Source organism: Ammospiza nelsoni, chromosome 8 (assembly GCF_027579445.1).
Source record: "Ammospiza nelsoni isolate bAmmNel1 chromosome 8, bAmmNel1.pri, whole genome shotgun sequence".
NCBI lineage: Eukaryota > Metazoa > Chordata > Aves > Passeriformes > Passerellidae > Ammospiza > Ammospiza nelsoni.
The window spans coordinates 8,077,398-8,090,868 of NC_080640.1; the positions used below are offsets into that span (position 1 = coordinate 8,077,398).

At 42.2% G+C, this 13,471-nt stretch overlaps 1 protein-coding gene across 3 annotated transcripts in view; it reads left to right on the plus strand.

The window, feature by feature from the left end:
- The window catches only part of ABLIM1 (actin binding LIM protein 1), a 143,235-nt gene that overhangs the window by 66,995 nt on the left and 62,769 nt on the right, over positions 1 to 13,471 (plus strand). For all 3 annotated transcript variants that reach the window (XM_059476830.1, XM_059476828.1, XM_059476829.1), the window contains exons 5-6: positions 3,073 to 3,199; positions 4,360 to 4,453. In XM_059476830.1, coding sequence (XP_059332813.1) covers positions 3,073 to 3,199; positions 4,360 to 4,453 — 221 coding nt within the window. The remainder of the gene's footprint in view (positions 1 to 3,072; positions 3,200 to 4,359; positions 4,454 to 13,471) is intronic.

Genomic DNA, 13,471 nt, shown 5'->3' on the forward strand with positions numbered 1-13,471 from the left:
GTGCAGTCTGTTAGAGCCAGGTGGGAAACCAGAGAGCACCATGGTGGGAACCATTGTGCACAAATTCAGGAGGAATTGTCAGGTTTTTCAGTCTGCTCTGGCATATGGTTGTGGACCTCTGTTCTTACCTCACAGCCCTTTTATTTGCAGCATGTGCTAGTTATAGGTTAGACAGATACAGATTGTGCTTAATGTGATACTGAGCTCCTGCCTGCATACCCTGGTGACATTCAGCCAAGGGCTTAAATGTGCCTCATGCAGGCCTGAGATCATAATGGCTTTTATTTGTAGAATTTGGATGAACAAATGGTCTTTTCTTAGCCCAGCCCAGCCTTATTCATGTCCTATTTTAGGAGATAATGATAATTGCAAGCTTTTCATGTATATACCAACAGTTTTGTCGGAATTAAAATCAGATTTATTTAAAAGCCATCTCAGCCTAATACAGCAGCACTGGGCTGTTAGTTTACTTTGCTTCTAGACATTCAATGTGTCTGTTGTATTAGCAGAATGGAAATGATGTTAATTTCCTTTTGCAAAACACTTCAAGGAACCCAGAAAGAATGTAGATGTCACTGGTGCTATAGAATAATAAAAAGATGTTGCCAACCCCTGTATTAAACATGAGCACAATGCTAAGTCTGATGCTCAGACTTACTGTGATTTGGCTTACAAAGAAGCAATTAAACAGTCAGAGGTACTCCATGGATCCCTGCTTCCCCCAGGTATCGGGTATTGACATCAATAAAGAAGCTGGAATAGGTAGACCTTTTGTGTAAGGCAGTTTCTCTATTCCCACTGCCTTGGAAATTAAGTGTTCTAAAAATCTCTTTATTGATTCAATTTCTGAGAAAATTCAATTTCGTGAAAAAATTTTCCCAAACAAAAATGAAAACAGCATGGAAAATACAGCAGATTTTTTGAGGGAAAATATCTCAGGGAGTGCATCCCAGTGCGCCAGGCCCCAGGCTGGCTCTGGAGGCTGGCACACCAGGAGGAAGCAGGAGTGCTGGGGGCTGAGAAATGGGGGCTGTTTTCAAACTGCAGCCCAGCACCCACTGGGACTGGGGCCAGGATCCCATTTGCTCTCACAGTCCAGGCCAGGTTGCATGGTTTCAGATTCAGCTGAAGGAAATGAGGGCTGGGAGGGACCCCAAGAGGTGATGCAGTATCCTCCCCAAACCAAAGGCGAGATCAGCATGCCCAAGCCTCTCTGACATGTGTCTGTCCCTTCCTCTGCCTGTGCTGGACATTCCAGAGCCTCCCTGCCTTGGTGACCTGTGCCAGCTTTGCTGTCATCCCAGCCTGGCGTGGAGCCTTCAGCTGTCATGGCAGAGCAGAGGGATGCATTACAGGGTGTCACTCCTTGTCATTTCATCATTTCAGCTTGTAACTTATGTCCTCTAGAGCAAAGTCCTGGTATGAGGACATCTCAGGGCTGCTTTTCAAGCCCAAGTTGTGTCAGAAGTCTGTGACTTGCATTTTGTCACAAAGTACCACTGTGTTTAGTCCCCCTCCCCTCCTTTTTTAGGGGATTTGAGGAGAAGAAGAAGAATGCTGATAGGAAGAGGGACATGGGGTGGTGGATTCCTGGATAGCAGGAATGTGCAGCACATATTTGGGGTTGTTTTGGCCCATTATCCAAAGTCATGCCCTTTAGTCAGAAGGACTGACTGCTCTCATTATCAGTTGTGATAATAAACTTGGGCTTGCCCTTTTGCAAGGCATGGTGTTGCCTGGGCTTAGACCCATGAGGAGATGAAGGTTTTTGGGCTGTGCTTGCTCAGTCAGCTTGAGTGTTGGAGCCAGGGTGATGTATCCCTGCTGCCCGGGTTTTAACATTGCTCACTTCTGTTTGTCTCCATTTCTTGGGATTTGTTGATGTTTCAGGCATTCACCAAAGGCACACCAAGTCTGGGGATGGTAATATCTGGGAAATCTTTTGTTCCGGGCTGTCTCTGTGGCTTCCATGAGTGCCTCAGCTGATGGGCATTCCCTTTCCACTTCACTGGGCTTCCAGGCCCTCCCCTCCCTGTCCTTCTGTCCCCCGAGGCTGGCACAGCAGCACAACCCCTGCAGTTCAGTGCTGCCTGCCACATCAGTCCCTTCAGATTTACCATGTGCTGGCCTGCCCCTTAACAGGAAATCTTTTTGAGTATTTTATGTTTGAAAGGAGAGGAATGGAAGCTTGGGGCTGAGCTGGAGATCTCTGATGTAACATGAGCTATTGTGGCACCCTTGGGACAGAGTGCTCCTGGCTTCTGCTTCCCTTTCTGCCATCAGGACTGTTTGCAGTGAAAAGTGACCACCAGGAAAGTACCAAAACTCCTGAGCCAGAGTCCTTTTGCTGATTAGAAACCGGGAGAACTTCAGCTTCCCATAGCTGTGGGGGGATAGCAACACCCTCACTGCAGCCCTCACAGGGCTGTCAGGCCTGCCCTGGGCTGGCCCTGCACGAAGATGTGTGCCCTGGAGGCTGTCCCTGGAGCAAGGTGTGTGTCCTGGAGCAAGGTGTGTGCCCTGGGCTGTCCCTGGAGCCAGGTGTGTCCCTTCAGGCAGGTGTGTGCCAGGGCTGGCCCTCAGCAAGGCGCGCCGCTGTCCCTGCTCCCTGTGCCACACGCGGGGCTCTGCTGCCACCCAACGGGGACAGGAACAGTCCTGGCCCTGCTCTCAGCTCCGTGCAAGCTCTCAGTCTTGCTAAAGCAAAACCAGACACACTGGTTGCTGTGGAAGACAGGAACAGCGAAGACTTTTTGGTAGCTTGTTCCTGACAGAATCTGGAGTTTGTACAGAGCTTTCCAGGTGGTCTTTGAGTCATAAACAGCACGAAAAACAGAATTACTTTCCCTCTTCTACTGAGAATGTCTGTAAGGAGAACGATTGAGTCTTTGTGCAGGACCTGGGGAGGGTTTAAGGAAAGGAAGATAGGAAGGGTTTAAGGAAAGAAAGATGTGCCTTTGCATTCTGTGCAGTTCATCCCTTTGGCTGCCAAATGCTGTGACAGGCGGGCAGTTAATTAAGGTTAATGAACCAAGCAGCTGACAACAAATGCATCTGTTTGCTTGTTTGCAGATTGTGCTGGCTGTGGAAGAGACATCAAAAATGGACAAGCACTGCTAGCCCTGGACAAGCAGTGGCACCTGGGCTGCTTCAAGTGCAAGGCCTGTGGGAAGGTCCTGACTGGGGAATACATCAGCAAGTGAGTAACCTCTGTCTGCTGCTCTGCTGAACTCCTGGCACAGTTCTGACTGCTGGCAGAGAAGGGCTTGCAGTAAAATTCACATCTGGAAGTTCTGCTTTGACCACCTTTTTGTACACACCAAAGTCTTTGTTCCCAGTGAGAGCTGAGCTGGGAAAGTGGATTGCAAAGTGCAACTGAAAACTCATGTTTAATAACGCCAGTTTACATTTAATACAAGTCTGAAAGAGGTATCATTCCACATTCCCATAGAGAATTAGGTGGATTGTTGCATGTGTTTTCTGTAGTAGCCAGATAAAGCATTGTGTCATTTTGCTTTCTAACATGTGATTTTTGAAGAAAAAAAATACTAATTTTCTCTTTGTTACCTTTGCTAGATAATAGAGTAAATGTGATGGTGTGATTGACCTGACATTGTATTTCTCATCTCCATATAAGAAACTAATGAAGAGGGTTTTGCGTGGAAGGTGTAGAGGAAGAGAATAGGGAAATTATGAAAGAGTAGAAATGAAGATACAGTTTCTTTTTCTCCCTTCAGGCGTATAGCACAGAGAAAAAATAATGAAACAATGTACATTTCACAAACCTGTCATTTTTGTGTGTGTAATGTTTATAAGAAGTAGCATCTGTAATTTCTCAAAAACAATCTGGTGCCTAAGAAATGCTCCTAGACTGACTAGTGTTTCCACTTTTACTGTATGTTCCTTGTTCACACAAAATACTACATGCCTTACACTGAAAAGTCACTGCTTATAGCCTTGCAGCCTACCAAAGGCTTTTTTTTTTTTTTTTTTCTGAAGTGATCAAAAACTGTCTGCTTGTGCTAGACTGTGATTTCCTCTCCACCCCAGAGACAGCTACACTGATTCCCTGGAGCTGCACCACCTGTAGGTGTAGAGAGTCTGCTCTAAAGAAGGAGGATTGCTTCAGTAGTTTGTCCTGGATGCCTTCTCTGGATGGAAATTTAAGGAAGAATTCTAAGAGGCATTAGTGAGAATGTTATTTTTGTTTCTTGTACTACAAAGTGTTTGCCTTGAACTCTCCCCATTTACCTGGGTCTGTGTGTAGGAGTTCCAAGCTGAAGACAAATGAAGATAGAAAGTCACGCTGTAACCTGTTTAATAAGAAGTTGTTTGTAATTTGTGAATTTTCTTTTTCAGAGATGGTGCTCCTTACTGTGAAAAGGACTACCAAGTTCTTTTTGGAGTCAAGTGTGAAGCATGTCACCAGTTCATTACTGGGAAAGTCCTAGAGGTAGGTATTTTGTGAACTAGAGTTTATGAAGAATTGAGCCACCCATTATGTCCTCACCTAACTGCAGAGAATACAGAAATTCTCATAGAAAGGCTTCCTGCTGATTCTTGAACAAAGTTGCTGATTTTCAGAATTATTTTCAGTGTTTTAGTTTTGCAGTCATCAGGAAAAGTGTGTGATACAGAATTAATTGCACTAGTTTCTATGGGTATGTGGTTTCTGTTTTTCTCTCTTCATGGTGATCTGCTAAGCACATTGCACTGTCAGATTTAATATATTTACAAAAGTAATTTAATTACTGGAATCACTTTTGGCAGCCATAAGTTTGTCAGAACTTACCACATGAGATTTACACGTGATCTGAATGATGCTGAGAAGGTGAGAGGGAGAAATGTGCTGGAGAGGTAAAATATGTGTTCAGAAATGAGAAGGCAGAAACCATCTGAGTAATCTCCTTTGCTGACTCTTATTTGGAGTCCTCAATGCTGACTCTTATTTGGAGTCCTCAGTGTTCTCATTGAGACCAGTCAAATCTTTCTGGAGATGTCAGCACCAACCTCCATCTCTCATGGCTCTGGTGAGCTGGAATCCTTGAACTATGCTTGGATTCCTGTGTGCCATGACTGAATTGTTTAAGGGCCAAAACACAGAGGACCTTCCTTGTCATTGAGATATGAGAAGCAAAACTTAACTCTTATCCCTCTAGGAAACTCTGCTCAGTAGAAAGAACCTAAGCCCTGAGCTCAGGTCAGGAGCTGGAGTGTGTATTTTTGAGCAAATAACTGAGAATAAACCTGAAAGTGTCACAAAAAATAAAAGCAGCTGGAAGTTGCAAGTGAGAGTGTGTTACAGGTTCCCTTCTTTGTGTCCCATCTATTACACATGTAGGACTGTGTCAGCCCTATTGTAAGAAATTTCAGGTTTGACATAAGTTGGTGTTGTGGTTTAGTTGTGGAGTTTTCTCTGGCTCAGCATCCAGAATATGAACCAGTCACCATGAGGAACTCAGAGCTCCTGTGGACACCTATAGCATTTGGAAGGATGCACAGTTCTTTCATCAGCCACACTCTGAGCCTGCCTCCTTTGAAATGTGTGTCTGATTCCTTTGGAGACCTGCACAGATAATTGCTGAGAGCAGCCTGGGTTTTCCCCTGAGTAGGAAGGCTGTGTCTCTGGCTTTCTTCTTCTGCCCTGCCACCATCTGCTTATCTATTCCTGTCTACTGATGAGTTTTTACAATTTAGCATTGTGTATTGGAGATACTGCAGTTCCAAGGCTGTGCAGGAGAGAAGTAATTGGATTTGTGAGATTGGGAAACATAAAATAAGTCTAAAATTGTTTTAGCTGTACATGACAGTTGCACTCACCAATAAGCAATGCAACCTATTCAGATGAAAATGACAAAAGAGAGGGTTATTGGAGTCTGTGGAGGGCTGGGAAGAAATAAACTATATTTGTCTGGAGCATTTTGTGAAATAGCTGTGACTATAGCAAGGTTGCACTCATGTTGCTCTTCCTGGCATCAGTGAGGAAGAAACCTAACTGTCATGAGCTGCATCCCATCAGAACTGGATAAACTGAGACTAAGGAAAGATTAGTTCAATTGACCTAAAACTTGGCTGTCTATCATAATTTAAGCTAACAGCTAGGGATGTATCCCAGAACCTTGGTGCTCATTTTGGCTCCAAGGTGAGTTTCATAGTTCTTATTATTTTGTGGCTATCTATTATTAGAAGATGAGAGAGCATTTGCTGCAGAAAGGAATCATGTCCAAACTCTTAGAAGGGTGTCCCTTTTCTAAGAGTCAAAATCAGATAAAAAAAATAAACTTTTTTCTATTTAACCTGGCCCTTGCAGCATGAGACTTTTCTGATGAATTAGAAACAGAACTTTTGAATCATCTTGTCATTAATGGAAACATTAAGCATGCTGAGTTCTGGTTAAGTCTAGAAATTTTACTTGAATATTTGTGATCTCCCTGTTTATCAGAGACACAACCCAAAATACTGCAGCAGAGGGCAGCAGTGGTTCTTAGCACATAAGTGAGACCAAACTCCTCAATGGCCTGTAGAAGTTGTGTTGTTCTGACTGCTGTTTGTGAGGTGTAGGCTGGCCAAATAATAAAAAAAATTCACAAAAAAAATTAGCATTGTTTAGGCAGGGATGCCATTTAGACACTGGCTTAACTGAATTGCAGTGTGTATTAGCAGCTTGGATAATCCATGCTTAAAGTTCTCCAAGCATCATCTGGGAATGCAGCTGCAGGACAGATATTCAGACATTCTGTGTCTTTTAAGTGCTGCTGGAAAAGTTTGGAAGATATAGGTGAGCAGCTACTGTTCAACAACCAGAGCAGTTTATTACAACTGTGGGTTTGTTTTGTGGCTCCTCCCTGTCAGACATGCACAGTTCCAAAGGGGCAGCACTAAATACTGCCTTGAAATATGACTCAGGGAACTAATAAGTCAAAAGCTAGCATGGGAAAATCATGTGTCAGCACGTGTGTGTGTCCCCTTGGGCAGCAGAGGTCATGTAAAGGATGGGGTCAGAGCATGACACAAATCCTCTGCTAATGAAGGAGATGAGATCGGAAGCAGCCACAGGAGATAATTCACAGCACAGGAAGGCACAGCTCACAAAGGGCTGCAGAGCTCTTTGAGGCAGGACAATTAACAATCTCTTTATCCTCTGCTGGAAATCACCCACAACCTTTCAGTTCACCTGAAGTTTTAATTTAGATGAAGCTTTAGATCCTTACAGGAGTATTACTGTCTTCCCTCTTTGTTTTCTTTGGCAATGTTTCTTTGGGAAATGTGGGTATTTTTGATGATTTATATCATGTGGGTTGTCTCTTGTTCTGCTGTTTCCCCCTTGAGAAGGAAACCATAATTTTGGTGTGAAGTAGCACCATTACAGGAATTGTCTAGGTAGAGCTTATGTCTCCCAGACCAAATTATGCCTACTAACATGCAGTCAGAAAAAAACCCAAAATACTTTGTATTTTGCCTTTATTAATAAAAACGATCCTATAGTAAACATAGTGATCAGTACATTTCATTTTATTTTTCAATAAAATAACTCATTATGTGAGAAGCACAGTCTGCTATCTCATCATCTTCATCCAAAGAAATTACTAGAAGTGGTTGAAGGAATTACATGTACATTGTGTACAAACACTTCCCTCTAATGGATCAGAAGTGATTAGCAGCAAGCCCTTTTGGTGCTGCTTTATTTTCTGCTAATTCTTATTACATCTAGAGCAGTCTGTAGAAACACTGAAGGGAGATGAAAGCATGAAAGTTAGCTTTGGGTTCACAGAGGCTGGTGCTGCCTATTTTACCTGTAAAAACCTATTTCACTTATTTATTTATTCTTATTTGAAGAGAAATGGAGGTTCTTTGCAACATTTCAGACTTGCAACTCCTGCTTGTTTTGTCCCTCAGTATGGCTTTAGCACCTCTGAGAAAGTCAGATTTTTCAGTCCCCTCCAATGAACAGCAAGCAAGAGAGAATCCACTCCTCATGTGAACCCAAGAGTCTTCATCTCAGCAGCAGCTCTGCTGTGCCCTGGAGCACCCTCAACAAAACCCATCAGAAAAGCCAAAGTTTGGGTACAAACTGAGATTCAAGGACAAACTCCCTCCAGCCACTCTGTAGAGGTGATCCCTTTGCTCAGTTAGGAAATGCATTAGGAAAAAGACAGGACTTATTTTGCTAATATCCACAAATCATGGAAGAATGCTCTTTTTTTCCTAGGTCATAGATGTAGCAACTTTCAGTAGCCATGGAAATATGCAGAAAAAAATACCATGTGCATTTAAGCCAGCTCAGATATTTCTGATGTATTATTTGGCACATTGCTTTCTGTGACAAATACTCACATATGATAGAGGAGTGCATGCCAACACAATAAATGTGGTAAATGTCCAATATGAAATAGATATTGCAACTTTCTTGAGCATAATGAATACTTTAATGCTTGAGTGTTTCAGGAAATGTTGTCAAGGCAACAGAGATCAGTGCTCTTCCTTGGATTTCTCTAGCAGGAAGGAACCTTTAGTTATGAAAAATTCCTCTTTTCCCATTAACTCTGATAAAAATCGTTTTTAGCAGGCAGTAACAGCATAGTGAGAGTGAGGAGTTCTACACAGACTTCCCACTGAGCAATGGTTTTCAGAGCTTCAGGGCTTGCCTCTTGAAAGATGCCTGTCAAATCCTAAACCTGCAAATTTCTGTGCAACTCCACAAATCTGAGTAAACTTTACCATTTGAACGATGCCAACCTAAATGATTTTTGGCTAATATGTTTTTCATACACAGTATAACTGCTACTCCAGGGCTTAATTCAAAATATCTGAAACCATTGAGAAGCTTCCAGCTGACTTCAGAGAATGATGGATCACCCATATATTCCATCTTTGCTTGTCTAAAACATCTTACAACACTTCTAAGCCATATTCTCTTAGCTCTGCAAAAGAAGACATGAGAGCAGAAAAAGGTGCATATTTTGCATGAAATTGTATGAAAAGACCAAGAAGATCAAGATTTTTAAAATTTTCACCTTTTCCAGCTGTAGCTGATATAACCAGGATTTGATCTCATGATCTAGAGATGCATATATCTGCTCTCAAGTCCCTTAACCATCTTGCTACTCCACACATTTATTTTTATAATGCTTTTTGCTTAATATTAATTGGCAAAAAAAAAAAAAAAAAAAAGAATAGAAAAAGAGGCTATGGTGTGATTTCTCCTGGCTGTGCATAGCTGTAGTTCCTGCTCCAGGGGCTGCTGCCTGCCCTGGGTTTGCTTCCTGTGCACTGTTGAATCTTGCACCCCACCTTGTAAGCAGTGGCACTGTGCCATTTTCACAGATGGACCTGAAAAGAGTCCAGGCCACCAGAAGGTTCCCTTGATTTCAGACTGCAAGGTCAGGTCAAGTTCTAAATATGTTTGTGATGCTGTAATTTATGCTGAGCTGCTCCTGATTTTAAAGAGGAGTAGTAATTTAAGATGTGGTACTTAACATGAATGAAGTTTAGTGCTTCTAAATACTGTTACTTAAACTGCCAGAATTTTAAGATGTCTCATCTGTGCTGTAACTAATTCTGAAAGATGTCAATTCTGACACACCTTGACTTCTGAAGTTAGAAGGAAATAACAATAATTATGCGAGGGGAAAAACAAACAAACAGTGAAAGCTGCTACATTTCTCTAAGAAAATTGTATCTGTATTTAAGAGGCAAAGAATGTGACCCAAAAGAGCCTGTAAGTTTCTTCAGTTGTTGTTTTCAGAGCTAGATTTAGAGACCTGTGCTGTGAGGGATTCATAGAAGTTTCTGCTGATTCTTTAGGCATGAATGAGTCTACTAAATACTAAATAAATAAACAAATAAATACAATCACAGACCAACCTTGCTGGTTCCCATACGAACTGTAAATTAATTACTTGAACAACGCCTGTCTGTATTGGTGAAGTGTTGCCTCCTGCAAACACTCACCCATGTCAGCAGCTCTGCTCATGTGAGTTTTAGCATTCAGATGCTTCACCTGATTGACTTTCAGAGACACCCAGCAGACTGCATGTTTAAATAATCTATTCTAAGGAGACTTAGGCTCGTAGCTCATGTGAAAACATCACCCTTCTCTGCAGAGATCCATGGACAATTTATCAGGTACTTCAGTACAGTCATGTACCTGGTCCTGTGTTCTTAAAACACTTTCTAGATTGAGGAGCCATGAGAATCTCTTAAAGAGAATCTAGAGAATCTCTTAAACAGAGATTTACTTCAATGCTTTTCAGAAACGTTAAATGAAAAAGTAGCATATATTCTTCTGCCAAAGAAAGTATTTAGCAAGGCTATTTTCATAACAATAATGCAGGAAGTATAATTTAATATTTAATTTACTGGATTTTAATGATGCAACCTGTACTGGTAATACAGGTTGATGTGAAGTAAAAGTTCAAACACTTCTGTAAATGAAGCAATTGATGAACCAAACAGAGACTGATGATAGGATGGATCCAAACAGGTTTGGTGGTGTATTAAAGCTGTGGAAAAATAATATCCCTGAAGAATGCACTACCAATCTGTTTTCCTAGCATTAGTTGTTTTACAGGCTTGGGAGAGACTTTGCTCTCAACCAGTATCTCTCAGTCACTGCTGTAATCCACACACACCAAAATAATCCAGGGGAAAAGGCCACACAGCATATGAGAGGCAGCAGTAGAGTTCAGTGTATGATTTGTTAGTTCTGTGATTTGCTTTGTTTGTGTTTCATTTTACTGCCTTTAGAATAAAGGAGAAAATGTGACCATGTTGCTTGAACATCCCAGGTAAATGCTGACAAAAGCAGAAGCACATGCTGTGGTCATTTGCCCTCTTAGTCAGGTGTGCACAGGATCTTTTTGATTGTGGAAAATACCTGGGAGAGATCAGATAGGGTCAGAGCACAGAGGCCATTGAAAACTCATCCGGTGCTCCTAGAGTGTGCCTGCAGCACGATCTCACTCCAAAATGTGCAGACAGGATCAAGGGATACAGGTACAATGGGGAGTGGCCCCAGCACTTGGGCTGCATCAGTCTGAATTGGGCTGGAATACAATCTCAGTGAAACCCCATGTTTGTAACAGAACTAGACCAACACCCAGGAGGCTGCATAAATTCTGTATAAATTCTTCAGAAGCTTGGAAGTAATATTTAATAACTTCCAGAGGAGGAGAGTGCTGAGTTCATAGTCAGCAGGTGCCTCTCCCCAAGGGAAAAATGTTGTGAATTGTGTGGCCATCAAACAGTGACACACAGGAGTGGTGAGGAATGGTCCTGCCCCTGCCTGGCCTGGTGTGCTTTTCCTTTTCCTTTCCCTTTTCCTTTTCCTTTTTTCCCTTTTCCTTCTTTTCCTTTTCCTTTTGCTTTCCCAGAGTGGGATGCCCGAGCAGCAGCCCGGTGGGTTTGATGTGCAGGGAGGGTGATGTGCTGGCTTTGGTGGGTGTGTGCAGCAGCAGCAGGAGGAGGAGGAAGAGGAGGAGGAGGAGGAGGAGTGCAGCTCCGGGCTGGGTGCAGCTCCAGGCTCAGCAGAACCAGGCACTGCTCTGCTCCCGCCTGAGCCCCAGAGGAGTGAGGAGGAAATGGAGCTGGAGTGAAAAACCCCTCTGAGCAGGTAACAAAGCCCTGGCTGTGAGAGCAGAGCTGAGCTGTGCTGGGAGGGCAGGGGGGCAGCTTTGGGATGGGGCTGCAGGGCTGGCCAAGGGGATCAGAATGGGAACTTGCACTTTTGTTCTGTGCACCAGAAGGAGTTTTGTTTTAAAGGCTGTGTATAATTGTGTGGTTTGCATAAAGAGAGTGCAGCTACACTTGTTTTTAAACTGCCAGGAAGAGAGGAGAATGGCACAGAGCTTGGGCTGTTTCTGACTGCAACTGATAGCTGTGTATGGAACAATGCCATTCTCTACCTTAAACAGTTCTTGATAGTGTTTCTTGGCTCTTTCAATCGCTTTGGAGATTTTTTTGCACAGAAATAAGTTTTGCGTTTGTTTCTAGTTTCCCTGTGTTTTTGCTAAGAAATGTGTTTTATCAGTTAATGTGGAATGCTGATTTTTTTTTTCCTAATGTGTGGTTTGTTTGGATAAAAGCAGGGAAATGAAAAATTTAATAGTAACTCAAAATATGGATAAATGATTCAAACAGGTTGCCTATGTAGCTGAGTAGCAACATAGATTTAACTTTATTGAGACTACCCTTCCCTGATGAAAAATAAATACTCTGCTGTAATACTGAGAACACCACACCAGCCACAAGATAAAAAATCTAGAACAAATATACCTGCAGAAAAATTATATCAATTACTTGATGTAAAACTCTTTCTAACAGAATCTTAGTGGTTCCCCCCATCAAAAGATTGAATTTGGCAGGAGGGGTATCTGTAGTTGGAAAGGACTTGATTTATAAGTATCTGAAGTTGACAGAGCCCTAACAGAAGTTCAGTTGCCATGGCAGCATAATCACAAGGCATTAACTTCCCAGCAGTGGTTTGGAAACCATCCTTCAGTCAATTTGAACATCAATAGGAAGGGGAGGAATGTTAAGAGGATGTAAAGATGGTGAATAATAAGAGCAGGTTGTAACAAGTAATTTGAAAAAATAACCAATTAAAGCTTCCTTATTGCCACAAAGGGATTTGTGAAATCTCTCAGGTGCTTATAAAATTATGGCTTATCTTTATAAATTGCTTTTGTGAGTACACTGTTGCTGATTAGGATCTGTATATCCTGACAAAGCATCTTTAGCATCTACCTTGCTGATTTAGTTAAATATTCTCTAGTGTGTTTCTTGTACTAAATATTAGTAAAAAAACTTTAGCAGACTGATCACAATTCTTTAAAATTACATTTCAGTAGAGGCATTTATATGAGCATAAAGTTTCTTGCCACCACCAGCAGCCTTTGTGACAAATAGCCACTGCAGGTATTCCAGTAACATGGAACAGACAAAATAAGTAGCTTTTTCATGTCTTGGAGGTTCACAGAACAAATAGCAGTTTTTAGCAGAAGAGCAGCTTACCTGGATGAGTATAATTTCTGTTAGCTAACTGCATTAAGAATTCAATTGCATGTCTGTACTGCAGAACACATCTTGTTCTCTGAGAGCAGACCCCTTTAGGGAAAACATAATATTTTTGTTTTGTGGCCCCCATTGCTTCTGTCCATCTTTTAAACATTTGAATTGTGCTGGTCCTACCTGCCAGAATCACTCACAGGAGATATAAAACAAATCATGATCCCTGCCCCAAAGTGTTCAGACTGAAGCAGAAGTTCCTGCAGTGTCACAGCCCCACTGGCAGCTGGGCTGTGGTGCCAGGGGAATGTGGCTGTGCACTCTGCAGCAGTGTGAAATTCCTTCAGTTACTTTTTGTTTCTCCTGGACTGAGATCACAATGAAAAATGGATTAAGTGGTGATATATTTTTTGCAGGATTCTGATGTTTCATTTTTAATTCCTTTAAGCCTTTTAATTAACTTAAG